This window comes from Nomascus leucogenys, chromosome 15, assembly GCF_006542625.1.
Source record: "Nomascus leucogenys isolate Asia chromosome 15, Asia_NLE_v1, whole genome shotgun sequence".
NCBI lineage: Eukaryota > Metazoa > Chordata > Mammalia > Primates > Hylobatidae > Nomascus > Nomascus leucogenys.
The window spans coordinates 50,963,649-50,989,326 of NC_044395.1; the positions used below are offsets into that span (position 1 = coordinate 50,963,649).

At 37.6% G+C, this 25,678-nt stretch overlaps 2 protein-coding genes across 12 annotated transcripts in view; one reads left to right on the top strand and one right to left on the bottom strand.

Annotated features, from left to right (window-relative positions):
* Positions 1–8,717: 8,717 nt before the first annotated feature.
* Positions 8,718–15,610, bottom strand: TMEM126B (transmembrane protein 126B). 4 transcript variants are annotated; one of them, XM_003254603.3, is made up of 6 exons: positions 15,495–15,610; positions 12,870–13,041; positions 12,382–12,503; positions 10,938–11,131; positions 9,444–9,555; positions 8,718–9,179 (listed from the first exon to the last, which is right to left on the bottom strand). In XM_003254603.3, the coding sequence occupies exons 3-6, from the start codon at positions 12,492–12,494 to the stop codon at positions 8,996–8,998; spliced, it is 603 nt and encodes a 200-aa protein (XP_003254651.2). In that variant the 5' UTR covers positions 12,495–12,503; positions 12,870–13,041; positions 15,495–15,610; the 3' UTR covers positions 8,718–8,995. The 4 variants fall into 4 exon arrangements, with proteins under 4 accessions (XP_003254651.2, XP_003254652.2, XP_003254654.2 ...); XM_003254604.4 differs by lacking the exon at positions 12,870–13,041; XM_003254606.4 differs by lacking the exons at positions 12,382–12,503; positions 12,870–13,041 and having other exon boundaries at positions 15,495–15,604.
* Positions 15,611–15,837: 227 nt separating this feature from the next.
* Positions 15,838–25,678, top strand: part of DLG2 (discs large MAGUK scaffold protein 2) — a 2,190,999-nt gene continuing 2,181,158 nt past the window's right edge. For 7 of the 8 annotated variants that reach the window (XM_030828789.1, XM_030828794.1, XM_030828795.1 and 4 more), the window contains exon 1: positions 15,838–17,589. In XM_030828789.1, coding sequence (XP_030684649.1) covers positions 17,571–17,589 — 19 coding nt within the window. In that variant the 5' untranslated portion in view covers positions 15,838–17,570. The remainder of the gene's footprint in view (positions 17,590–25,678) is intronic. The other variant, XM_030828788.1, reaches the window with a different exon arrangement.

Genomic DNA, 25,678 nt, shown 5'->3' on the forward strand with positions numbered 1-25,678 from the left:
ACACAGAAAAATTGCTGGGATATGGCTTTGACTTAAATGCTGCATGAATCTGCTGAAAATAGTTGATCCAGGAAGATTCCATACTTTTCAAAGATAATAATCAAAAAATAAAAGAGGGACTTCAAGCTTCTGGAAGTGACACAGTAGCTTATGTTGGACAGACCCTGTTGCAAATAACAACTATAAACTCTCGACAAGGAAGAGATTCTTTTCAAAGACCCTGGAAAGCAACCAAAATAGCATGAAAACACAGGAAGGTATACAATTCTTGAAAGATGGGAAAAATAGTGGGTAAGATCCACATTTATGCAGCGTTTTTTCATGAGGGCATTAGTCTGTGCAGTACATGGGGAATAGAGTGCCAATATAAAGCAGCATTCTTCCCATTCTAAAAATCTCAGAAGTTGAAATTTGGAAATGTCAGATCAACTGAAAATTGGGCCAGGAACCTTGAAAAGGGAGCCCCAAAATCTGTCTAAAAAAATCCCCTCAAATTTTTGGCTGACATTATAACAGTACATGCATGTGGTAAGACCCAAAGAACCCAATGAACAGCAACAGCTGGAAGACTGGAAGAGATGAAGTGAAATTTCAGCAATCATCTGATGCTGGGAAGATAGTGTATTTTTGAATATTTAAATTCAAATATTTGAAATTTAAATATTTCCAAGTTATACAGACTGGGTGAAAACTTTGGACATTCCACTGAGCAACATCTTAGAATTAATGACTACATCCAATGACTAAGGGTTATGCCCTAGAATCAAGGGCAAAATCAACCAAGTCAATATTTAAAAAAAAAAATCAAATTAAGCAAAAAGGAAATCAAAGAGGAAGGAATAATAAAGGTAAGAGTGGAAATAAATGAAAGAGAAAAGACAAAAACAATAGAGAAAAAACCAACTGTGATTCTTTGAAAATATTAATAAAATCAATAATCCCTAATAAGACTAATCAAAAGAAAAAGAGACCAAACAACTAAATCTTTTTGGAGTGAAAGAAGGGACATTAATACGGATTCTACACACATTAACAGGATAAGGAGAGGATATTATGAACAACTTTAACCCAATGTGTTCGACAATTTAGACAAAATGGTTGGTCTTACTGTTAATTGCTTATCTGGAGAGTTACAATTTATTTTTTCTTTTACATCTTATAACCTACAACCTTGCTAAATTAAGCAGGATTTTAAAAATTACATAGATAATTTTATTCTTTTCCAATCTGGCTAGACTCTCCCATACAATGTTGGCTAGAAGCAATAAAGCAGACATTGTTGCATTTTCTCTGATCTTAGGGGGAAGTCATTCAGTTTCCCACCATCATCATGTTAATTACAGGTTTTTTGGTAAATGCTCTTCAAAATCTTAAGGAAATTCCCTTCTTTTCCTCATATGCTGGGAGTTTTTATCAGGAACAGATGTTGGATTTTGTCAAATGCTTTTTCTGTATCTATTCAGATGATCTTTTTTTTCCTTGTTTAGTCTGTTAATACAGTGAATTATATTGTGTAGGGGCTCCACGTTCCCCAGCCATTTTTCCATGTTGTGACCAAAAATCACAGAGTACCTTGACTGCTTTGTGACCCGGCCAGGTGCAGGTTTTTCTTAGCAGGCTTCAATCCAAACTGAGACCTTAAACATTTCCAGGCACTGATAAAGATATTTAGGTTGTTGCCCAAAACACTAAAATAAACTGGCCCTGGCCCTGAGTCAAATTCCTAAGCCCTCATATAAACTCCATATCCCCTTGTTGTGAACTGCTAGCTTTTTCTCTTGCTGTTTGTGGTGAGGATTGCTGCAGTTCACTCATATAAAATTTCCCCTAATAAATGCTTTGGACTGATCACCCTGGTGTTTAGTGCTTCTTTCTTTGAATCCCAGCCAGCCCAGTCTCAGGATGACTCAGGACATTCCCTTGTGGAAACTCCCCTGCTGTCACGTTTAGGGTGACTCCTGCTGTGGGTTTGGTGGAACAAAACATTGAGTGATTGTTTTAAATGTTAAGTCAATTTTGCAATCCTGGAATAAGCCCTGCTTGGCCATGAGGTACTATTCTTTATATATATTTTTGTATTTGGTTTGCTAAAAGTTTGTCAAAAGTTTTTATATCAATGTTCATGAGGAGTATTAGGCTGCAGTTTCTTTCCTCAAAATGTTTTTATCTGGCTTTGATATCAGGATATTGCTGGACTTATTGAATGAATGAGTTGGCAAGTGTTCCCATCTCTTCAATTTTTTTGGAGAGTTTGCATCATATTGTTATTATTTCTTCCTTACATGTTTGGTAGACTTTACCAGTGAAGATTTCTGGATCTGAGTTTTCCTTGTAGGGAGGATTTAACTACAAATTCAATACTCATGATAGATATATGGCTACCCTGATTATCTATTTCTTTTTGAGTGAACTTCACAAATCTTCACAAAACAAGATCAAATATTCATTTATTCATTTCACCTAAGTTCTCAAGTTTATTGGCTAAAATTGTTCAAAAATATTTTCTTGTTATATTTTAACATCTGTAGAATCTACGGTGAAACATCTCTCTTGATATTGGTCACTTATATCTTCCCTTCTTTATGCCTGATCTATCTGGCTAATTGTTTATTATTTTTGAAAATCTCAAATAATCACCTTTTGGTTTTATTGGTTCTTTTCTACTGGTTTCTGTTTTCTGTTTTTTCCCCCTCTGTTCTATATTATTTCTTTCTTATTCTTATCTAGGATTTAAGTTGCTCCTTTTTTTCTCATTTCTTAAAAACATACCTGAGGTAATTGATTTGAGATCTTTTTCCCGTCTAACATATGTGTTTATCATTACAAATTTCCAAGTGCTGCTTTAATTGTATTCATAGATTTTTAAATGTTCTGTATGAATTTAATTCAGTTCAAAAGAATTTCTAATTTCACTTTGCTTTCCTCTTTGGCCTGTGGATTATTTAGAAGTGTGTTAGTTTAGCAATAGTTCCAATTTTCCAGATACCATTTTGCTACTGACTTCCAATTCAGTTCCATTCTGGTCAGAAAATATACTTTGTATGATTTGAATCCTTTTAAGTTTATTGAGATTTATAAAGTAGATTCTGGTCCATCTTGGTAAGTGGTCCATGTGTGCTTGTAAAGAACGTATACTCTGCTGTTGTGCCAAGAATTCTAAAAACATCAATTAGCACAAGTTGGCTGATGGTCATTATCCTTTCTGAATTTCTACCAACTTGTTTTATTAATACTGAGAGAAGGTTATTGAAATCTCCAACCATTATGAGGATTTTCTGTTTCTCCTTTCAGTTCTATCAACTCTTGCTTCACGTTATTTTCAAGCTCCATTATTGTATAAATAAACACTTAGGATGAATTGATCCCTGTATAATTGTGAAATAACCTCCTTATTCCTTGGTAATATTCTTTGCTTTGAAATCCACCCCCTCCCTCACTCCCTCCCTCCCCTCCTTCCTTCCTTTGAATCAGGGTCTCACTCTGTCACCCAGGTTGGTATGCAATGGCACAATCATGGCTCACTGCAGCCTCAACCATCTGGCAAGTGATCCTCCTGCCTTAGGCACCTGAGTAGGTGAGACTACAGGCCACTATGCCCAGCTAACTTTTTATTTTTTGTAGAGACGGGATATCACTATGTTGCCTAGGTTAGTTCTGAACTCTTGAGATCAAGCAATCCTCCTGCCTTGGCCTCCTAAAGTGCTGGGCTTACAGGCATGAGCCACTGTGCCTGGCCTATTTGATATCACTATAGCCACTCCAATAACTTTTTTGATTAGTGTTAACACAACACAGCTTTTCCTATCCTTTTAACCTATTTGAGTCTTTAGATTTAATGCAGGTTTTCTTTTAGGCTATATAGCTGGATTTTGCTTTTTATGTAAATTAGGCAATTTCTGACTTTTCATGGGGTGAGTGTTTAGACCATTTATGTTTAATATGATTTTTATATTTTAGAGTTTAAATCTATCAGCTTTCTATTTGTTTTCTATTCGTCCTATCTGTTCTACATTTCCTTCTGCCTTTTTTTGGACTAATTGAATTTTTTTCCATTTCATGTCCTTTCGTAACCTACTAGTTATAATTCTTTTAAAAAATTGTAATGATTGCTTTAGCATATATAGTACACATGTAGTTTCCTAAGCCTATCTTTAGAAAGTACCACAAACTGGGTGGCTTAAAACAACAAATTTATTCTCTCACTGTTCTGGAGGCTTTAAGTCTGTAATTAATGTATTGGCAAGGTTGGTTTCTACTGGAGGCCCCGAAGGAAAATCTGTTCGATCCTTCTCTTTTAGCATCTGGTAGTTGCCTGCAATCCCTGGTGTCCGTTGGTTTATAGATGTGTCATTCCAATCTTTGCTTCTGTATTCACATGGTGTTCCCCCTTATGTCTTTGTGGCTTTATGTGGCCGTTTTCCCTCTCTGTTGTGTTTGTGTGCTCAAATTTACCTGGTATTATAAAGACATCAGTCATTGGATAAAGTTCATCCTAATCCAACATATTGCATCTTAACTTGATTACATTTGCAAACACCCTATTTCCAAATAAGGACATATTCACAGGTACTGAGCTTAGGATTTGAACATATGTTTTGAGGGGGCCAATTCAACCCACAAGAGTATCTTTATCATGATCTACTTTCAAGTAGTAGTATGTCACTTTATGTATAGTATTAGAATTTTATACCTTCATGTCTTCCCTCCTAGTCTTTGAGTTATTGTCATACATTTACTTCTACTTGTTATAAACCACATAATATATAGTCATTTGTCTTTGAAAGAATTTTTAAAAATAAGGACATTTGTATTTACCCACAGATTTGCCATTTCTAGTGTTCCTCATTTTTCTAGATTTCCATCTGATACCATTTTCCTTCTATTTGAAGTACTTCTTCCTTTAAGATTTCTTAGAATGCAAGCCTTCTGGTGATTAATTATTTCACATTGTGTAAATCTAAAACAGTATTTGGTTGCAGGATTTTGTTGTTGTTGTAGTAAAAGCACATAACATTACATTTACCATCTTAACCATTTTTAACTGTGTAGTTCAGTAGTGTTAAGTATATTCACATTGTTATGCAACAGATCTCTAGAACTTGCAACACTGAAACTCTATACAATACTAATTCCTCCTCCCCATTTCCCCCAGCCTTTGGTAACCATCTTTCTACTTTATTTCTGTAACTTTGACTGCTTTAGATATCTCGTATGAGTGGCATTACACAGTATTTGTCCCTTTGTGACTGCTTATTTTGTGTAATGTCCTCAAGTTTCACTTATGTTGTAGCATGTGGAAAGATTTCCTTCTTAATGCTGCATAGTATTTCGTTGTGGATATTATACCACATTTTCTTTATTAATCTGTTGAAGGACATTTGAGTTGCTTCCACCTGTTGGCTATTGTGAATAATGTGCAAAGGTCTCTTCAAGATCTTGTTCTGAATTGTTTTGGATATATATCCAGAAGTGAGAATGCTGTATCACATGGTATTTTAATTTTTTGAGGAACCACCATACTGTTTTCCATAATGGCAACATTCACAACACAGTGCACAAGGATTCTAACTTGTTATTTTGTTTTTTTTGGATAGTGGCCATCCTGATGGGTGTGAAGTGATGGTTTTGATTTGCATTTCCCTAATGGTTGGTGATGTTGGTGTCTTTTTATATGCTTAGTGGCCATTTGTGTATCTCTTTTTTGAGAAACGTTTATTCAAGTCCTTTGCTCATTTTTGAAGTTATTTGGTTCTTGTTGAGTTGTAGAAGTTCTTTATATATTCTGAATACTAACCACTTATCAGATGTATGATTTGCAATTATTTTCTTCCATTTTTTAGGTTTCCTTTTCATGCTGTTTTTTATTTTGAGACACACAAGTTTTTCAGTGTGATGTTGTCCCAATTTGCTTGTTTTTGATTTTGCTACTTATGCTTTTGATGTTGTATCCAAGAAATAGTTGCCAAATTCAATGTCCTGAAGAATTTCCCCCCAGCTTTCTTGTGGTAGTTTTGTAGTTTGCTTCGTCTTTGGGTTCACTAATCTTTTCTTCTGCAATATCTAATCTTGGGGAGACTTTGGGGTGGATTTCTTTGTTCCTGTAGTGAAGCTGGTGGGGTTTATGGCTACCAAGATTCAACTATTCATGTTTATTAATGTTAGTTTGCCTGCTTTTTAGAATGATGAAGCTAGGGGAGTATGGGTTATGCATCTTTGGAAGACTGTTTTTTTGTTTTTTAATGAAGCTGAGGAAGGTGGTTGAACAAATTCTATGAAATTCAACTTCATGTGTAAAATACTATTTCTTCATTACTAGATTACTGTTTAAACTTGAAAATTCAAAAACTGAATAGTTAATGCAAGATAAAACAACTGTACAAAAGCAGAGAGAAAATTAGTACACAATACAACCCAAGCAATGCAGTGCAATGCAATAACAACACAAAAGCAGGGGGAAAATCACATGGTGAAGGGAGTCGGGGGAAATGAAGAGGTAAGAGTGAAGGTAAGTTGTTGTAAGAGGGACCATATCTTAGTTATTATTATACACCTATTAGGAAAAACAGACAATGTAAACACATTTACTGAGCAACTTCTACATGCCAGGTGTGGTATGGTATGGTTCTATGTACTTTACTCTTTATAACCACACTATAAAGCAGTTATTAATATGTTTTAAGAGAAAACACAAAGTTTACATAACTTGCTCAACCTGTATTATTGACTGTTGAATCAACATTGGCTGAATACATGTTTATTCAAATGAAAGATATCTTGTGGATTCTCTTTGGTGGACTTTTTAAATCTTCTCTACAGAAGTGCTAGACTGATAACTACAGACTAGGAAAAGGACCATAATACTTGATATGCAGCAATAGCAACAATAATTGCTGCTGCTATGGTCTAAATGTTTGTGCCCCCTGAATTCATATTTGAAATACTAACCCCAAGGTGATGGTATTAGGTGGTGAGGCCTTTGGGAAGTGATTAGGTCATGAGGGCAGAGGCCCCATGAATGAGATTATTACCCTTATAAAAGAGGCTCCAGAGAGCTCTTTTGCCCCTTCCATCATGTGAGGACACAAGAAGGCATTACATATGAATCAGAAAGCAGGCCCTCATCGGACACCAAATCCTAGCTTCCAGCACTATGAGAAATACATTTCTCTTGTTTATAAGTCACCCAGTCTATGCTATTTTGTTACAGTAGCCCAAGTGGACTAAGATAGCAGCTAATACATATAGACTTCCTATGAGTTGGGTAGTTTTGATTTACATATATTAACTCACTTAATATAACACTTTGAGTACAGTTTTTATTCCTCATTTTATAGATAAGGAGACTTAAGTGCAGAGAGATGAAGTAGCTTATTCAAGATTATCCTGTTAGTAAGTAATGAGGCCAGGATTTGAACCTTGAATGGAGCTCCAAGCTGTACTTCACACCTCTGCACATGTTGCTTTTCTTCACTGGTTCACCTGGCTTTACCTTTGGGCTCAGGCCCAGAAGGTCAAGGTTTCCCTAATTTCTCCTTTCAGGCCTCTTATAGTCACTTTGGAAAGTAGTGCTTTCCAAAGCTAAAGGAAATATTGATTGCCTTGTCAGCTTTACAAAGACAATCTGAAGTCACGGAGTAAGGTACAAATCTATTCAGCTTTCTGGTGGTAGGAGAGGTGAACTTCAGTCAACCTTGCTATATTTCCAAGATTACCACGTTTTTAATCTCAAAATGAATATGGTTAGGATATGGAGAATGAGATGTACAGTTCCATTCTGTAATTCTCATCCGTGTTCATTTTCTGAACTAAGATAAATGTGTAGCTCTGGGATGCCTTGGCAGACTCTAAAGAAACATGCTGTAAACTCTTTAGATTTTAAGCTTCTTTAGCGACAAGCAATGAATCTTTGTACCCCGGTGCCTATCTCAATGCATGGCAGATAGGCACTCAATAAATATTCTTTCTTGGAAACTAGAACTGAAGGTTAAAAACAAGTTCTTTGAACTACATAGTGAAGACAATTTGTAAATGAGAAGATAGTATCAATGCAGAGAAATGGGCTATATGTTATTCCCATATCTTCCTTTCTTAAGAACTTCCAATTCCTCCTTCAAAATTTAGCTCAATTGTTACCTTTTTCCACCACAGCTTCCCCTTCTGCCTAGTTAACATACATACCCTCAGTGCCCTTACAGAATTATGTGTATACCTCTCAAATCCTCTCATAGTATGTGTTCACACTTATTCCTCCTCAACTGAGTTCCTTCTAGGTAAGGAATGTTTGTTTTCTTTCTTTCTTTTGATATGGAGTTCTGCTCTGTTGCCCAGGCTGGAGCGTAGTGATGCGATCTCTGCTTACTGCAACCTCTGCCTCCTGGGTTCAAGCGATTCTCCTGCCTCAGCCTCCCAAGTAACTGGGATTACAGGTATACACCATCATGCCCAGCTAATTTTTTTGTACTTTTAGTAGAGATGAGGTTTTGCCATGTTGGCCAGGCTGGTCTCAAACTCCTGACCTCAGGTGATCCGCCTTCCCTGGCCTCCCAAAGTGCTGGGATTACAGGCGAGAGCCACCATGCCCGGCCAGAATGTTTCTTATTATATTTAACAGTGCCTGAGAAATAGCTCAATAAATGTTTGATGAATGAATGAATATATAACTGCACAGATGAGACCTTAAAGCCCAAACCCATTTCCACATACAAAGAGGAAAGATGAAACTTTTATTGTTACATTTATTGATACTCAATATTTATTATCTGTTACATACCAGGCAAAATAGACACACCATCAGGAGGTAAGACCTATATCTTACATGTAAGATGAAACTTATATTTATTGATTGAATTATTGAATATTTTTTATTTGCTATATACCAGGCAAAAGGCACAGAACAAATTATCTGTTCACAGTTACTTTTAACTCTTTCAGCAATGCCTGAGTCCTTTTTATAAAAACTTCATTTTGCTAAGTTAGCAACCATTCATTTTTTTGGTTACTCTTCATGTATAGTTTTCTCAAGTGTCTCTTCAAATACTGCATAATGGTATAGACCATTTAATATTCCAAACATAATCTGAAAGACTAGAGGAATCACCATTAATTTCATTTGTGTTTGACAAAGCATCATCCAGTGGAGTAAAATTCTTCCTTTTGGTGGCAGTGCAACGGTATGATACCTAAAAAGAAAAAAGGGTTAATCATCTCTCCTGGGTATGAATGCTATTAGAAGTTTGTTGACTTCTCCTAAATTGATAATTGCCTTTCTAGATCTATAATGTAGAGAGCAAAAAAGTTAAAAGTTAGCTATCTGAAATACCAAACTACCACATTTTGATTCAAATATATCATAGACAGCTAAAGAATAAAGAGAGTTTATTAACCTAAAAAAAAAAAAGAAAAGAAAAAAGAAAAGAAAAAAAGAAGGAAAAGGAACAACTTACTTGGTTGCCAGACGTCCATTTTTAGTAAAAGCCAAAGAACTGGGATAGAAAACACCACAAACTATGCCAATCAGTGAGCTTCTGAAAACACAGTTTTCCTTGCTTATATTATCTGGAAAACAAAAGTAAATTTGGTTTTCCTTTAAAACTCAAGAGCTATTAAGACAGTGTTGTACCTCACAGAGTAGTTATCTTCACTATCCTCAACCACAACTAAACCATAGAAAGAATATTAGAAATTCAAACCCTGTGGCATATAACAGGCCAAATGCAGCACATTTTAAAAACAGTTTTTATTATACTTTATCACATAGAGAATTACCTCTAATATATGTGGTTGTTGTAGAAGCAATTTTATTTTATTTTTTGGAGACGGAGTCTCACTCTGTTGCCCAGGCTAGTGGCACGATCTCGGCTCACTGCAACCTCTGCCTCCAGGGTTCAAGCAATTCTCATGCCTCAGCCTCCCAAGTAGCTGAGATTATAGGCATGCACCACCACGCTCAACTGTTTTTCTATTTTTAGTAGAGACTGTGTTGGCCAGGCTGGTCTCGAACTCCTGACCTCAAGTGATCTGCCTGCCTTGGCCTCCCAAAGTGTTGGGATTATAGGCATGAGCCACCGTGCCCAGCCAGAAGCAATTTTATAATGACAATACTAAACTAGCAGACCAGACCTGGATTCTAGGTTAATGCGTTTTTATTATCTACTATGTATCAGGAATGTGCTAGGTGCTAGGAATGCAGTGGTACATAAAAGAGACCTGATCTCTGACCTTCTGGCCAGTTTATAAGGATGAAAGACATGAGATAAACATTTAAATAGATAATTATCAGTGTACACAATACTTTGAAGATAAACTATATAGAGAATGTATCCAGACAGCTAGTGTACAATGAGGGAATCAGAGGTCTCCCTGGGGAAAAGATACTTAAGCAGGAACCTGAAGAATGAACGAGGGATAGATGCTCTATCAATAACTAGTTGTGAAACTCAAGGTAAGGTGAGGGGCAGGAAATAACATTAAAAGCCCATAATATGACAGATATTGTGGTAGTCATTTAACCTACAGTATCTTTTAATTCTCACAACAATCCAGTGAGGTACTATTAGTCCTAACTCATAGATAAGACAATGGAGGCTCAGAGATGAAATGACTTGCTGAATGTCACAAAACTTAAGTGGCAGGAGGTAGCATACTGAAATGATGTGCGTTGTATGCCACAGCCAATTCTTTTCCCCGTGTGTTGCTTATTAGTGTACTTGAACATGCCTCAGTTTGGGTTGCTTATCTACAAAAATAAAAAAATACTATTTACCTGATTAGGAGGATTGTTGCAGGGATTAAATATGACAAGGTATATGAAGGGACTTTGTAAACTGTATAGCAATATATAAATGTAAAGAATTATTATTAGCAGTAGCAACAGTATATGTTAATCAGTAACTTTACTTAGACATAACTACATTATACATTAGTGAATTTAAATTCACCTGAATACAACGCATCAATTACAAAAAGCTTGTCAGTAATGACAGTAGACAAAAATGGAAGTGTAGCCAATGATGCATATGTCTTCAAAGCATCATGTTTAACCTTGAAGCAGCGTCTGAACAGGAAGTTTGAGAATATTCCAGAGAAACCAGCTGTTGTTGCAAATGACACCGTTTGATATATATTTTGTGTCCTAATAGAAAAAAAGAAAAATTCAGTTCACTATAACATTGAACTTAATGGATACAGCCTTTCCTGAAAAGTTGTTATTACATATCAATATCAAATATTTCTTGAGCACTTACTATGTGAAAGGTATTTTCTAAGTGCTTAAGATAGGGCAGTAAACAAAAGCAAAAGAAAAAAAGAAAAAGAAAGAAATTTCCCACCCCTCATAGAACTTGTATTCTAATGAGAGGACATGATTCTCTTTCTAGGAATATTTATAGTAATTCTAAAATAGAGCTCACAATTTTGGCCACAAATAAATATAAATATGTTCCAATGCAGCCAAATTTTATGAGCTACCCAAATCCGAGAATACCTTTCCTGCAACTAAAAGATTTACTCTGCTTAAGTTCATCTAAAAAAAAAGCTGTTTACATTTGCTTAGGCCTTCTATTTCTTCATTAGTCCCAGATATATTTAAAATAATTTGTCCAAGATTTACAAAACTTCATCCAAAAAAATCTGATCTAGTTTTCTTATTAAGACCCATACCTAAATCCAGGAAATAAGATCAACTGTCCTTTGATTTTTTTCTTGAACTTTGTTCATTTAAAAGTCAAAATGGCCAGTCTGGCCAACATGGTTAAACCATCTCTACTAAAAATACAAAAATTAGCTGGGTGTGGTGGTACATGCCTGTAATCCCAGCTACTTGGGAGGCTGAGGCAGGAGAGTCACTTGAACCTGGGAGATGGAGATTGCAGTGAGCCGAGATTGTGTCACTGCGCTCCAGCCTGGGTGACAGAGTGAGACTCTATCTCACAAAAAAAAAGTCAATATGTTAATGTGAGACTATATTTATACCATGAAATCTGTATTCCCTTTTGCTGTACTAAGTACTGTGGCTGAGATAATCAATCCTAAACTGATTATAATTACTCACCAATTAAATGTAAGTACCCCCCCCCAATGGTTTTCTCCTAATTACTTTTAATTAAAATATATTTACTGCACAAAAGTTTTAGCAATACTTTTAGATACTTTTTAAGAAACAAAAGAAATTATCCACAATCCCAAATATTCCAACAAACCACTATTTTCATCTGTTGTTGTTTCCCCCATTCTTTTTTTTAAAGATGGGTTCTTCATAACCAACTCAAAGAATAGGATCTTAGATAACAGAAAAGGTAAGAAAGAATAGGATCTCAGAAACAATGGCAACACAAAAGACTTGCAGATAAAATGATTGACTTTCAGCCTGGGCATTTCTCTTACATTTCTTTTCTAAGATAGTCAAATTTTTTTTCTATGATTTCTATGACCATTGGTCTTCTGAGTTTTGCATCTTCTAGTGAAGGACTGGGCTGACCATGCATAGATGCTGTCATCTTGATATCCTGGAAAAAAAAAATTCCAGAGCCATAATAGCTAATGATATTAATATTATATAAAACCTTACAGATTCTACAGATTCAGATTTGAAAACATTTGCAGTTTAGTAGTGTGCCAGGTACTGTGTCATCTGCTTTCACATACTTTGTTAATAATTCAGTCAACATTTACTGAGCTCTTACTGTTAGACATTGGCTTTTTGTTATTATTTTTTATTTTCTTGCTAAACATCCTACAACACAGACATTGGCTTTCTGATTCACACACTAACTTGAGAAATTGGTAGTATAATGATTATCTCTATACAGATGAGCAAACTGAGGGTATGAAAGGTTGGCTTGCTTAAGATTTAGTGTAGAAGGATAACATACTGATACTGTTTCTGTTTTCCTCTCTCCTCATTCCGAGAAGGCAGTCAGGCCCTTTGTAGTTGTCCTCCTAGCTCTTCAGGTGGGGAGGTGGAAACAGTGGCTGCTTATTGACATCTCTATCCTCAGTTTCTCATGAAAGATTGAGTTCATTTTGGAAATCGTGTTTCATTTCCTAGAAAGGTAGGAGAGAGCAGGGATTGCCTTGGAGAATAGTGAGAGAGAAAAATCAGAAAGAGGGACACTGCTCCAGGAAGGGAACAGGCAGTGGATTGTGGCTACTACTTTGGAGTACATAAATTCTATATCCAGTTCCCTATTACCACCTGTGGTGGAAGTAGAGCCTTCGTTAGAAATGGTTATGTGGTATAGCAGAGACCCACACCTGCCACCACACCCGGCTAATTTTTGTATTTTTAGTAGAGACAGGGTTTCACTATGTTAGCCAGGCTGGTCTCGAACTCCTGACCTCAAGTGATCCACCTGCCTCGGCCTCCCAAAGTGCTGGGATTAAAGGCATGAGCCACCGTGCCCGGCCCCAGAGACCCATGGCACTGGGCTCCTTGGTTGGAAGGTTCTTGTGTCCCAAGTGTGATGAACAGACAGCTGCCAATGTCAATGGACCATGAAGACTTGGCTAGTAGCATCTTAACAGAAACTAGAGAGGTTAAAAAACAAAACAAAACAACAACAGCAAAAAAACCCTGCACTCTCAGACAGGATCCTTTCTGAATGTTTTGCTCTGGGCAAGACTCTTAGAGTCTCTGTGAAAAGTCTTGATAACATTTGTTAAATCCAAACACGTGGTTGCAAATGTTTACCTACTACAGCAGCCAAGTGGAAGGTCTATTGCTGCTAAATTCAGTGCTTTTTACTCTTTTTCCTCCAGATTAGCCAAATAGTCTCTTTACAAATTTACACTAATCTCAATTTTAATGTTTATATTAAAGGGAAATACTAAATCTCAAATTTAAGGGGTCCTAGACAAGAGGATTAGAGGGGATAAAGCATAATGAACACACAAGATACTTAATAAATCAGTGGTTCTCAACCTTCAGCATGCACAAGAATCGCATGGGGTATTTATTTGAAATGCAGTCTCATGAACTCCCTCCTGAGATATCTGGATTCAGAAGGAGTAGGATGAGGCCTAGAATCCGCATTTTAGTAGCACCAAGTGCTTCTGATGCTGTAGTCAACGGAAACATGTTGAATATCACTGTAATACTCATTTGCTGAATGAGCGGTATGTACCAATCCTAACTATAGAAGGGCCAGTTCATGATACACAGTTCCTGGCATCAACATACAGAAGGTATGAGCTCTTTTGAACCTTCTTATGGTGTTACACAATGAGTAATAATGGACCAGTTTCTTTCTCTGCATCATCACAGAATTGTACTCAATCTTTTTCTGTAACATTTCTGGAGAGGGCAGGGTGAAAAAAAGGTAAAATATTTTACAAATTACAATTTTTCAGTGACTAGACTTACATCTTTTCCCTCTCCCTGACACCCAAATGGAAAGTATAAGGGATAGTAACATCTAAGGGAGATTCTATACCTAACCCATCTGTTGTACTAAGACATCTGCTGTCTTGGCAGATGTCAATAACATGAGTAACCATAAACCTTAGATAAATTTTTGTTTTGCTCTCATCCAATTCATTGAAATCCTCCACCTTCCACCACCAACAAAAAACAAAACAAACTTCCAGGCAATATCTTCTACTAATCTCCTACCTAGTCTACACCCTAAACTCTCTATAGGGAAAACAGACACCCAGGATTATGATTACAGGACAGCAAATACTGAAATACTGGAAAGAACACAGGAAATATTTATTGAGTGCATAAGCTTTGCAAGGCACTGTCAAAGACTCGAATGCTTTTGTTACACCCCTCCCCCTTAAGGCCACTCAACTAGTCACCACGCTTATACCAGTAAGAGTGCATTTATGTAGGTTTATAGTTTGCAAATCATTTAACGGTTTTGTAGTGCTTTCATGTGTATTATTTTACCTAATAATAAATTTTTCACCTAATAATAAATTTCACCTTTAGAATTTTATTCAACATTCGCTCATAATTTAGGGAGCACCCGGTATATGCCAGGCCTCCGAGTAATCAAGATACAGTCATCCCATCCTCAGGAATCCACAACGTAGTGGGAGTTCAGAACAAAAAGGCTGGCAATTTAAACGCAGAATGAGAGTGACATAAACGAAAAACCCAACAACCTAAGAAAAGGCAAACTTAGTCTAGCTAGAGGAAGCGTGGAAAGGCTTCCCGGAAGAAGTGACATTTAAACCAATACCCGAAAGAGAACAGTTTGGCAGGGGAGTTGGGACGCATAGAAGCAGGGAAATACTCCAAGTCGAAGAAAAAGCCTGTGCAAAGGCCTGGAGGCAAGAGAAAACAAACTGCAGATGAGGACTAGAATTTAGGTCATCTACATTCTCTCCGCCTCTTTCCACAGCAACTGGAGACTTAATCGACTGCTCCTTGCATGGACTTGGGAGCTGTTTTAACTTTTCAAATCTCCTTTAAGTGTATCATCTTAGAAGAGTCTGCCAACACTTTGAAGCTGCAGAAATCACCCCCCATACCACTTCGGATTTCCGCCTACCTTGGGCGCTTCCTCAGTTCCCACCGGCACCACACCTGAATCCCTTGGCTTAGACCCAGCCTCATACCCGAACACCACCATTTTGGTGGCTCACGTGACTTGCAGGTGGGCGGGGACCCAGAACGCCCTGGGCGGGAAGTGGTGCTGATTTACGGCTCAACGCCTCTCGATTGCAGCCCGGGCCCGCCCCCACTCAGTCAAAAGCCGCGCCCTCCATCCTGACTGTGATTGGGAGCGGCGTCTAGAAATTACGGCCACTTATTCGCTTAGAGGAGGTCTAGGCGCCTGTGGGCCTGCCCCCCACGCCAGCCGAGTGTTTCCTTCCCTTGCTATGTATCAGCCTAGCTCCCTGTTCTCCTCGCGTCTTGCGGGGTAGATGGGGCGGCCCAAATGTTGGAATGTTACTGCGCTCCTGCCTCTCTTCAGGGCAGCTCTGTTAGCTGGGAACTAGCTGCCTGCCCCTTTCAGTCCTTGAGGGAACTCGCCCCTTTGCCCTGGCCCGTGTGGTGTTAAAGCTGTTTCTCGGGCACCTCCTCCTCCAAACCCCCGACCAGCCGCCCAGCGCCGTCAGAGCAGCCCGGACTAGCCTCCTCCCCTCTCAGCCGTCTGACTCCTCTCCCCAGTCTGTAGTCCCCTCAATTTGCATTCTTTAGCCCCGCTTGGAAAGAGACCGGAGAGAAATTTGCCCACTACCCCCCGAGAAGACCCACTTGTCAGCCGTGTCTCGGGGTGGGGGGCACTGCAAGGCCTGGCGCTGTTTTGTGCACGTTAAATGCCCAGCAGTATCTCCCAGACCGGCAACCCCCGACCCTCCAGTCTCCATGTCTTACAGAAGCCAAATTCGAGAGTTATATAATTTCTAGTGCTGCTGTTGCTCCTGCCTGAGGAAACACTTCATCGCGTGGAGGGTGCAGGACATTTCAGTGCTCTTCCCTAAAAGAACGGGGCTTGGGCAGGGGTGGCCAGCGGTGGCAGAGAAATGTCTTGTCTTTTCTGCAAAAGGAAGGTGGGTAGTTTGAAGAGAGATTGAGAGAAAAGGTGGATGTGAAAGCCAAGCAGCTGCACTTTCTCATTTAGGAAATCGCGGACCGTTTGCATAGCTTATGCTTACATGTCTAATACTACTACGGCGTCTCTGAAAACACCTTTGGGGGAAGGTTTGGCTTCTCTCGAAGTCTCAGTGTTTTTCCTCGCCGGATAGGGAGCTGCTTGGATGCGAAGAGATGGCATGATGTGAATGACTCCAGTGTGAAGAAATCTGCTTCGCCAACTCATCCTGCATCAAGTGCCCATTGAGTAGCACTGTCACTTTAATGTCTCCATGCCAAGGGATTGCTTTCCTTTTTTTTCAATCCTCTCGGTTAATACATGAGAGGATCAGAATCAGAGGGCCATTAAGGATCAAGCCTGGGGGCTTGGAGAGCACAGAAGAAAAAAATGAAAGTGACAGCAAGCTGGATTCTGAGTTACTGAGGGGGTGAGATCCGGAACTTCTGATCAGTAAATAGAAGGGGGCCTTTCAGTGTGTGTTCTGCCACAGAAAACTGTTCAAACTCATCTATCTTTTTAGAGACTGGAGTCAAAGAGGTTTTTAAAAGTATTTTTGGGGAGGTGGGGTTAAATTTGTCTCTACGGATTTGAGGATCTTTATCATCATCTTTGAATTTGGCCATCTATAAAGTAATGAGACCTGTCTAAATTTGGTTTGTGCCTTAATTGAGTTAGTCATTGAACTTCCAAAAATGTTGCTGCCTGAAGAGGAATTTCAGTAACGTTCTTCATGTTTACAATAATTTTCCCAGTTTGTAAAAACGTCTAAATATTTTCTGAAAATTGAAAAACTTGAAAAACTCAAAAATTACGTTTCTGTAAACTCTGTGGGCGATGTAGAAAGTTTAGTTGTGGAAAAAGTACATCATTATTTTCTTTATCTGACATAGAAGACTCAGCCTGGATTTCAAAACTGAACAGTGAAGTGGTTTGCAACAGTTACCTGGCTTTTGGCCTCAATCCAGCTGGATCAAACTGAGACCTGAAAAGAGATATTGAATCCTGTGGCAGTGGAAAGACCCAAGAATGCCAGTCAAGAAGGAAGGTGGGCCATGAGGTTGCTATATAATATTTCTCCCTTTTGTTGGTTCTGGTACTTGTAATTTAAATTATATTCCATTTGAGAGTAAAGTTTTGCTTCAGTTTGGGGGAAATATTTATTGTCATATAGTTTCAGTGGTACATAATTCAGTAATATTATTTTGCTAAAGTAAAAGGAAGCAAGACTATAGTATTTATTGATAGATATTTATGATTTCATAAATCAGGTTGTTTATATCACTGTTGGTAATAAGAATAGATTCAGTACCGCAGATTTGGAATCTTCTTTAGCTTGTTTTCTTAGCTTGTTAAAGGTTACTTTTAAGCAGTCTTTAAAAAAGAAACTTGTACAGTGGAGCTCTTCCTCATGGGTTTAATATTTATCAAGCTAATTACAGAGTTGCGAAAGGTAGCAAAGTAATTTCATTTGCGCTGAACAAAATTACAGCTTTATAATTTATCTTTTGGTTAAAAAATAGATTTCTTATTTGAATTTATTCTAGTGTAAATCTTCACTTTTGTGATAAAGCACAACTTTCGTGACTATTGTGCTTTTCCAGATATATGCATTATCCAATAACATGATTGTCAAGTTCCCCAAATGGAGCAAACACCTGTTTCTTTCCTCCCTCTTCAACGATTTTATTATTGGAATTGATCAAGATCTAGTGAATTCCTGAAGCATAGTTGATTATAATCAGAACTTGGGGATTCAGTTTAGTTTAGATGCACCCCAGGTTAACTTTGTTCCAAAGGATCCTAGTTTGGGACTGTTTTTGTTTTGTTTTGTTTTGACATGATATGGAAGGTGAGATCAACTGTAAAGAGTTTCTCAAGAGTTTTGAATCAAAATTTATATGAACATCCTTGAACTCTGCTATACTGGACTAATATAGATCCAAATGTTGTCCAGTTATGTGAGTTGCTACAATCTGAAACTAAGGCTCTGGGTGTATTGCAGGTTAAAGTGGAACTTATCTCTGCATGGTGTTTAATTCTTCTACCTGTGGATTTGGTAGGGATGTTGAGGAAACTTATAATTACTGAGATGCCTTATCCAAGCTGATATTTGTAGAGCTGGACAATGATATATAAAACTTTTGGAACACCTAGAACTGTGATTTTTGCACACTGGGATTTAAGATTGCGATTGTTTCCTCCCCCTGCTGTTTCTAATAATACCACTGACAGAAGTAAACTCTCTGAGATTTTGGAGCCACACCTGTCCAGACCAGACACAATTGGTTTATCTAGAACAAGAATGGTTTTGGGAATGTAGGCAATAAACGATATGGCTCTTTGACATATTTAAGTTGATGTGTGTTTTTATTCTTTCTACCATTTCTCTAGACAGTTTCTTTTGGATTACTTTATTTTGAACTAATAATGGAATTAAACACATTACGTGTATGTGTGTGTGTGAGAGAGAAGAAAAGAGTGAGAGGGAGAGAGAATGGGAAGGAGGAGAGACACAGAAAGAGATAAAATGGTATGTGGGAAGGAGGAGGAGGAAGCTCAATTGATATTCTAGGTATAACTTAACTAAGCAGGTTTAGTTAGAAAGTTCAGAACTTAATGTTTCTAAACCCCATAAACCGAGTTTCTTAAAAGTTCTTCCCTTTAAAGAACTGTTACAGAAATTGCTGATACATTGCTGAAATTATAATACTTTAGAAGAATTTCCTTTCTTTCCTTCTTCCTCTCTTCCTTCGCCTCCCTTCTTCCCTTTCTTCTTTCCTTCTTCAATAATGAATTGACTAATGGATTGAATTTTTAAACAAATCAACAAGTTCTTATAAGAAAAAACAGTGTATATTTCTGATACCAAAGTATATGTTATATAGTTTTCCTGATAAACTGATCTAGAGAAACAATGTATCTTGCTTTTAATCTCTTAAAACTGCTAGTTTTATGATACATATTCTTGAATATTATAGACAACTAGCCAAACAAGTTATGTATACATTATATTTTTCATTGGCTATACTTACTATCTCTACTGTTTATATAATATAAGAACAGTATTTTTAAGTTTAACCTAGATTTATTCTGCAGGGATCACTGTCCTCTGTCACCTTGAGTCTTTTTCTCTCTTCATTGTTTCATGTGGTAGACATGATGAAAGAGCTAGACTTAATGTGATTCTAAACAATAACTATCCTCACTGAGCCAAGTGTTTATTCATTGTTGAACATATTCTCATTAAAGTATGAAATTTTCATAAGGTGGATTTTCATTTTGTATTTATTTAGTATATTGTTGTCAAAGAGAGAGGAGATTATTTTACTGATACCATGCAACCATGGTGGGAATTGGGAATGGGTGTGACATCTCACTAAGCCCATTTCTAGGTGCCATTCTGGACTGCCCTTGGATAAGCAGAAACTGCTGTTCCTCAAACCCCATATTAACTGCTCGTTTGCTTTATGACATTACTTTCTACTTCTCTCACTCTAGTCTTTTCGCATTTTTACAGATCTCAGTTTTATCAACAGAAGACTCTTCTGTTTCCCTGTTGGAGATTTTTTTTCCTCAACAGTTGCTTTTCATTCAAGATTTTCTTATCTGTAGTAGTAACTTTATTTGCTCCCAGGTGAGCCTTTGGGACAATCTTGGACATATTTTAATTTGTGAAAATTTAGGACCAATTCAGGATAAGTTGTATAGTATTCTCTGATATGATGCGAGGTCAGGAGTTCAAGACCAGCCTGGCCAACATGGTGAAACCCCATCTCTACTAAAAATACAAAAATTAGCCGGGCATGGTGGTGCGTGCCTGTAATCCCAGCTACTTGGGAGGCTGATGCAGGAGAATCACTTGAACCCAGGAGGCGGAGGTTGCAGTGAGCCAAGACCGTGCTGCTGCACTCCAGCTTGGCGACAGAGCGAGACTCCGTCTCAAAAAAAAAAAAAAAAAAAAATTGTCCTATTGTCTTCAGAGCTTCTTTTAAACTGGTATAGAAGTTTGTCTGATATTATTTATTTATGACCCTTTATTTCCTTTGAATTCCTTTTTTGCAGTGGTTCTCAGTGATATATATAAACATATTTTTTATCATGTGCTGAAAGCTAAGTCCTATCTTTTTTATATGTATATGTTTTGACATTATAGCTTTCAAAGGAAGCTGAAGAATGTTACATAATTGGAATCTTTTTTTTTTTTTTTTTTTTGGGAGACAGAGTCTTGCTCTGTAGCCCAGGTGGGAGTGCAGTGGTGTGATCTTGGCTCACTGGAACCTCCGCCTCCGGGGTTCAAGGAATTCTCTTGACTCAGCCTTCTGAGTAGCTGGGATTACAGGCGCATGCCACTGCACCTGGCTAATTTTTGTATTTTTAGTAGAAATGGGGTTTCAAATGTTGACCAGGCTGGTCTCGAACTCCTGACTTCGTTATCCACCCACCTCGGCCTCCCAAAGTGCTGGGATTACAGGCATGAGCCAGCGCGCCTAGCCTTAGAATCTTAAGACATGATATTGCCATGTATCTCATAGGCACCCTAGACACTGAGATTACTGTTTCCTGGACTCACAGTTCTTTAATTATCTCTTTGCTTTTGGTTGACTGTATACTTCATAAAAGTGTCATTTCGGTTTTTATTTTTTTCCTCTGGAGGAGAGGACCTTATGACTCTCCTGCTTATTTTTTCCCTATTCAAAGTTTTCTTCTTTCATTGTTTCCTGCACTTTATGGCTCAACTTCTTCTTTTATAGTATCTTACTAATTTACATTTGCTTTTCGTTATCTGGGTATACTCTGTTTTCATCTCTAGTTTTTCTTAAGTTCCTAAAATATTTTTTTTTCAGAATCAATAAGAGGGGGAATATGTACAGGTATATCTCAGAGATATTGCAGGTTAGGTTCCAGACCACTGAAATAAGGCCTATTATCACAATGAAGCAAGCTACACAAATATTCTGGTTTTCCGATGCATATATGCAATATATTGTATACTACGGTATATATGCACTGGGAAACCAACATATTTGTTGTATACAGTACAGTATATACTATACTATAGTCCATTAGGTTTGCAATCGTATTATGTCTAAAAACAATGTACATACTTTAATTAAAAATACTTTACTGCTAAAAAATGCTAATGATCCTCTGAGCCTTTAGCGAGTAGTAATCTTTTTGCTGGTGGAAGATCTTGCTTCAGTGTTGATGGCTGCTGACTGATCAGGGTGATGATTGCTGAAGGTCGGGATGTGTAAGGCAATTTGTTAAAATAGGACAACAATGAAGTTTGCCACATCAATTGACTCTTTATTTTATGAGAGATTTCTCTGTAGCATGAGATGCTGTTTGACAGCATTTTACCCACAGTAGAACTTCTGCCAATATTGGAATCGGTTTTCTCAAACCCTGCTGCTGCTTTATCAACTAAGTGCATGTAGTATTCTAAACCCTTTGTTGCCATTTCAAACAATGTTCACAACATCTTCACTGGAAGTAGATTTCATCTCAAGAAACCACTTTCTTTGCTCATCCATAAGAAGCAACTCCTCATTCATTCCAGTTTTATGATGAGATTGCAGGAATTCAGTCACATCTTCAGGCTTCACTTCTAATTCTAGATCTCTTGCTATTTCCATTCCATCTGAAGTTACTTCTTCCACTGAAGACTGGAATCCCTCAAAGTCATCCATGAAAGTTGGAATGAACGTCTTCCAAACTCCCGTTAATGTTGATAGTTTGACCTCCTCCTTTGAATCAAGAATGTTCTTAATGGCATATAGAATGATGAATTCTTTCCAGGAGGTTTTCAATTTACTTTGGCCAGATCTATCAGAGAATCACTGTGGCAGATATAGTCTTACAAAATGTATTTCTTAAATAATAAGGCTTGAAAGTTGAAGTTATTCCTTCATCTGTGGCCTGCAGAATGGATGTAGTATTAGCAGGCATGAAAACAACTTTAATCTCCTTGTATATCTTCATTGGAGCTCTTGGGTGACTAGGTGCATTGTCCATGAGTAGTAATATTTGGAAAGGAATCTTTTTTTTTTTTTCTGAGTAGTAGTTCTCAACGGTGGGCTTAAAATATTCAGTAAACCATGCTGTAAACGGATGTGCTGTCACCCAGGCTTTTGTTGATCTACTTTTAGAGCATAGACAGAATAGATTTAGCATAATTCTTAAAGGCCCTAGGATTTTTGGAAGGGTAAATGAGCATTGGCTTCAACGTAAAGTCACCAGCTGCATTCAGCCATTAGCCTCTAAGAAGCGTCAGCCTGTCCTTTGAAACTTTGAAATGAGGCATTGATTTCTCTCTATTGTTTTCTTTTGATGTAAGGCTGTTTTGTCTGAATTGAAAATCTGTTGTTTAGCCATTTTCATCAATTATCTCAGCTAGATCTTCTTGATAACTTGCTGTAGCTTCTTCATCAGCACTTGCTGCTTCACCTTGCACTTTTATGTTACAAAGATGACTTCTTTCCTTAAACCTCATGAACCAACCTTTGCTGGCTTCCAGCTTTTCTTCTGCAGCTTCCTCACCTCTCTCAGCCTATATAGAATTGAAGAGAGTTAGGGCCTTGCTCTGGATTAGACTTTGGTTTAAGGGGAATTACAGCTGGTTTGATCTTCTGTTCAGATCACTAAAACTTTCTCTATATCAACAGTAAGGCTGTCTCTCTTATTCGTGTGTTCACTGAAGTAGCCCTTTTAATTTTCTTCAAGAGTTTTTTCTTTGCATTCACAACTTGGCTATTTGGTGCAAGAGGGCTGCCTAGCTTTTGGCTTATCTCAGCTTTCACCATGCCTTCCTCACTAAGCTTAATCATTTCTAGCTTTGAGTGTGAGAAATATGTAACGTTTCCTTTCACTTGAACACTGAGAGGCCATTGTAGAGTTATTAATTGGCCTAACTTTAATATTGTTGTGTCTCTAGGAATAGGGGGACCTGAGGAGAGGGAGAGAGATGGGGCAATGACCAGTTGATAGAGGAGTCAGATAACACACAACATTTACAGATTGTTCGCTGTCTTATGTGGGTGTGATTTGTGGCGCCCCAAAACAATTACAATGAACATCGAAGATCACTGATTACAGATCACTGTAACAAATAAAAGACTAATGAAAAAGTTTGAAATATTGTGAGAATTACCAAAATGTGACACAGAGACATGAGGTAAATACAATACATCCTGTGGAAAATTGCCAGTGATAGACTTGCTTGACACAGGGTTGTCACAAACATAATTTGTGAAAAACATGTTATCTGCAAAGGGCAGTAAAGCAAAGTGCAATAAAATGAGCTATGCCTGTACCTGACTTCATTGAGTGGCCTTGTGTGGCTATTTTATTCCTTTTGCATACATTTTACCAAATTTGTATTTGAATTTTCATGTTTGCCATGCCAGTAATATATGGAGAGTTTGTCTTTTTTTTTTGAGATGGAGTCTTGCCCTGTTGCCCAGGCTGGAGTGCAGTGGTGCAATCTCGGTTCACTGCAACCTCCACCTCCTGGGTTCAAGCGATTCTCCTGCCTCAGCCTGCTGAGTAGCTGGGATTACAGGCACCTGCCACCGCTCCTGGATAATTTTTTTATTTTTAGAAGAGAGGGGATTTCACCATGTTGGGCAGGCTGGCCTCAAACTCCTGACCTCAGGTGATTCATCTGCCTCAACCTCCGAAAGTGCTGGGATTACAGGCATGAGCCACTGCACATGGCTGCAGATGTTCTTTCTGTTTTCCAAAACTTCAAGTTTTTTTTTTAAATCTCTTCCCAGCCATAAAACTCAAAAGAATTAAGCACTGAATCATCCTAGAGAAGGATGGGAACATGCTTCTCTAGGATTTCAAACTTTTGCATTTTCTGTAAGTCAAAGTAAAATAGACAATTTACTGAAGTTTTTTTTAATTTAAAATTCCCCAATTAAAAAAATTAGCTGGGCTTGTTGGCATATGCCTATAGTCCCAGTTACTTGGGAGGCTGAGACTGGAGGATTGCCTGAGCCCAGGAGTCTGAGACTGCAGTGAGCTATGATTGTGCCACTGAACTGCAGCCTGGGTGTCCCATATCTTTTTTATTTTAAAAGAAATTCCCCGTAGGGACAATTTTGACCTTGGATAAGCTATAGACTCTTGATATTGTAAAATATTAATTAATCCAGGAGGCATAAATGGAATGAATTCTGGAATGAGAAATAGAAGAATACTTTTTGTGTTTAACTACTGATTAGGAGTATGCTATGAAGCAACTTAGGAAGACAGAGATAAAATGATTCGTTAATTGATTTTATTTTACATAGCTATTGGGAGAGTGCAAATCATATGCTAATGACTTGATACTAGAAAATGTGTGAACTTCTGGGTTTTTGGAAATCTGCTCAAGTGTTTTTATTTATGATAGAATATTTGATTTCTCCCTTAGGCCTATTATTGGTTACTTTTGTGGTTAGAAGGATCTAGTCAGTGAGATATGCACAAAACATTGGATTTTACTTATTTATGTATTTTTAAAAAACTTCAACTTTTTCTTAGATTCAGTGAGTACATGTGCAGATTGTTACATGAGTATATTGTGTGATGCTGAGGTTTTGGATACGAATGATTCTGTCACCTAGGTATTGAGCATAGTACTCAATAGGTGGTTTTTTAGCCCTTGTCTCACTAGTCCCTTGCATAGTGTCTGTTGTTCCTGTCTTTATGTCCATGTGTACCCAATTCTTAGTTACCACTTGTAAGAACATGTGGTATTTTGTTTTCTGTTTCTGTGTTAATTTGCCTGGGATAAACATTGGATTTTTAAAACATTGGATTAAGGCATTCTGTTCATTCATGCCTTTGTCAATAAGTAAATTGCTCACTGTTCTGTAAAATGTATTTACTGAACTATACGAATACTATACTTCCTGAAATATATATTCTCCTTATATGCTTATTTCTTAATACTTACTATGTTACCATGTCAGTGATTACAAAATATTTTTTAGTATAAGGGAGAGATTTTTTTTTTGATTGGGATAAGGGGATATGTTCCCCAGCTACAATTCTTGCCCAGGAATTTATGGCAGTCAAGACACAAGTATTTCTATATCCTCAATGTAGGTTGCTTTGTCAGCAAAGGATTGTGAGTTTTATCTAGT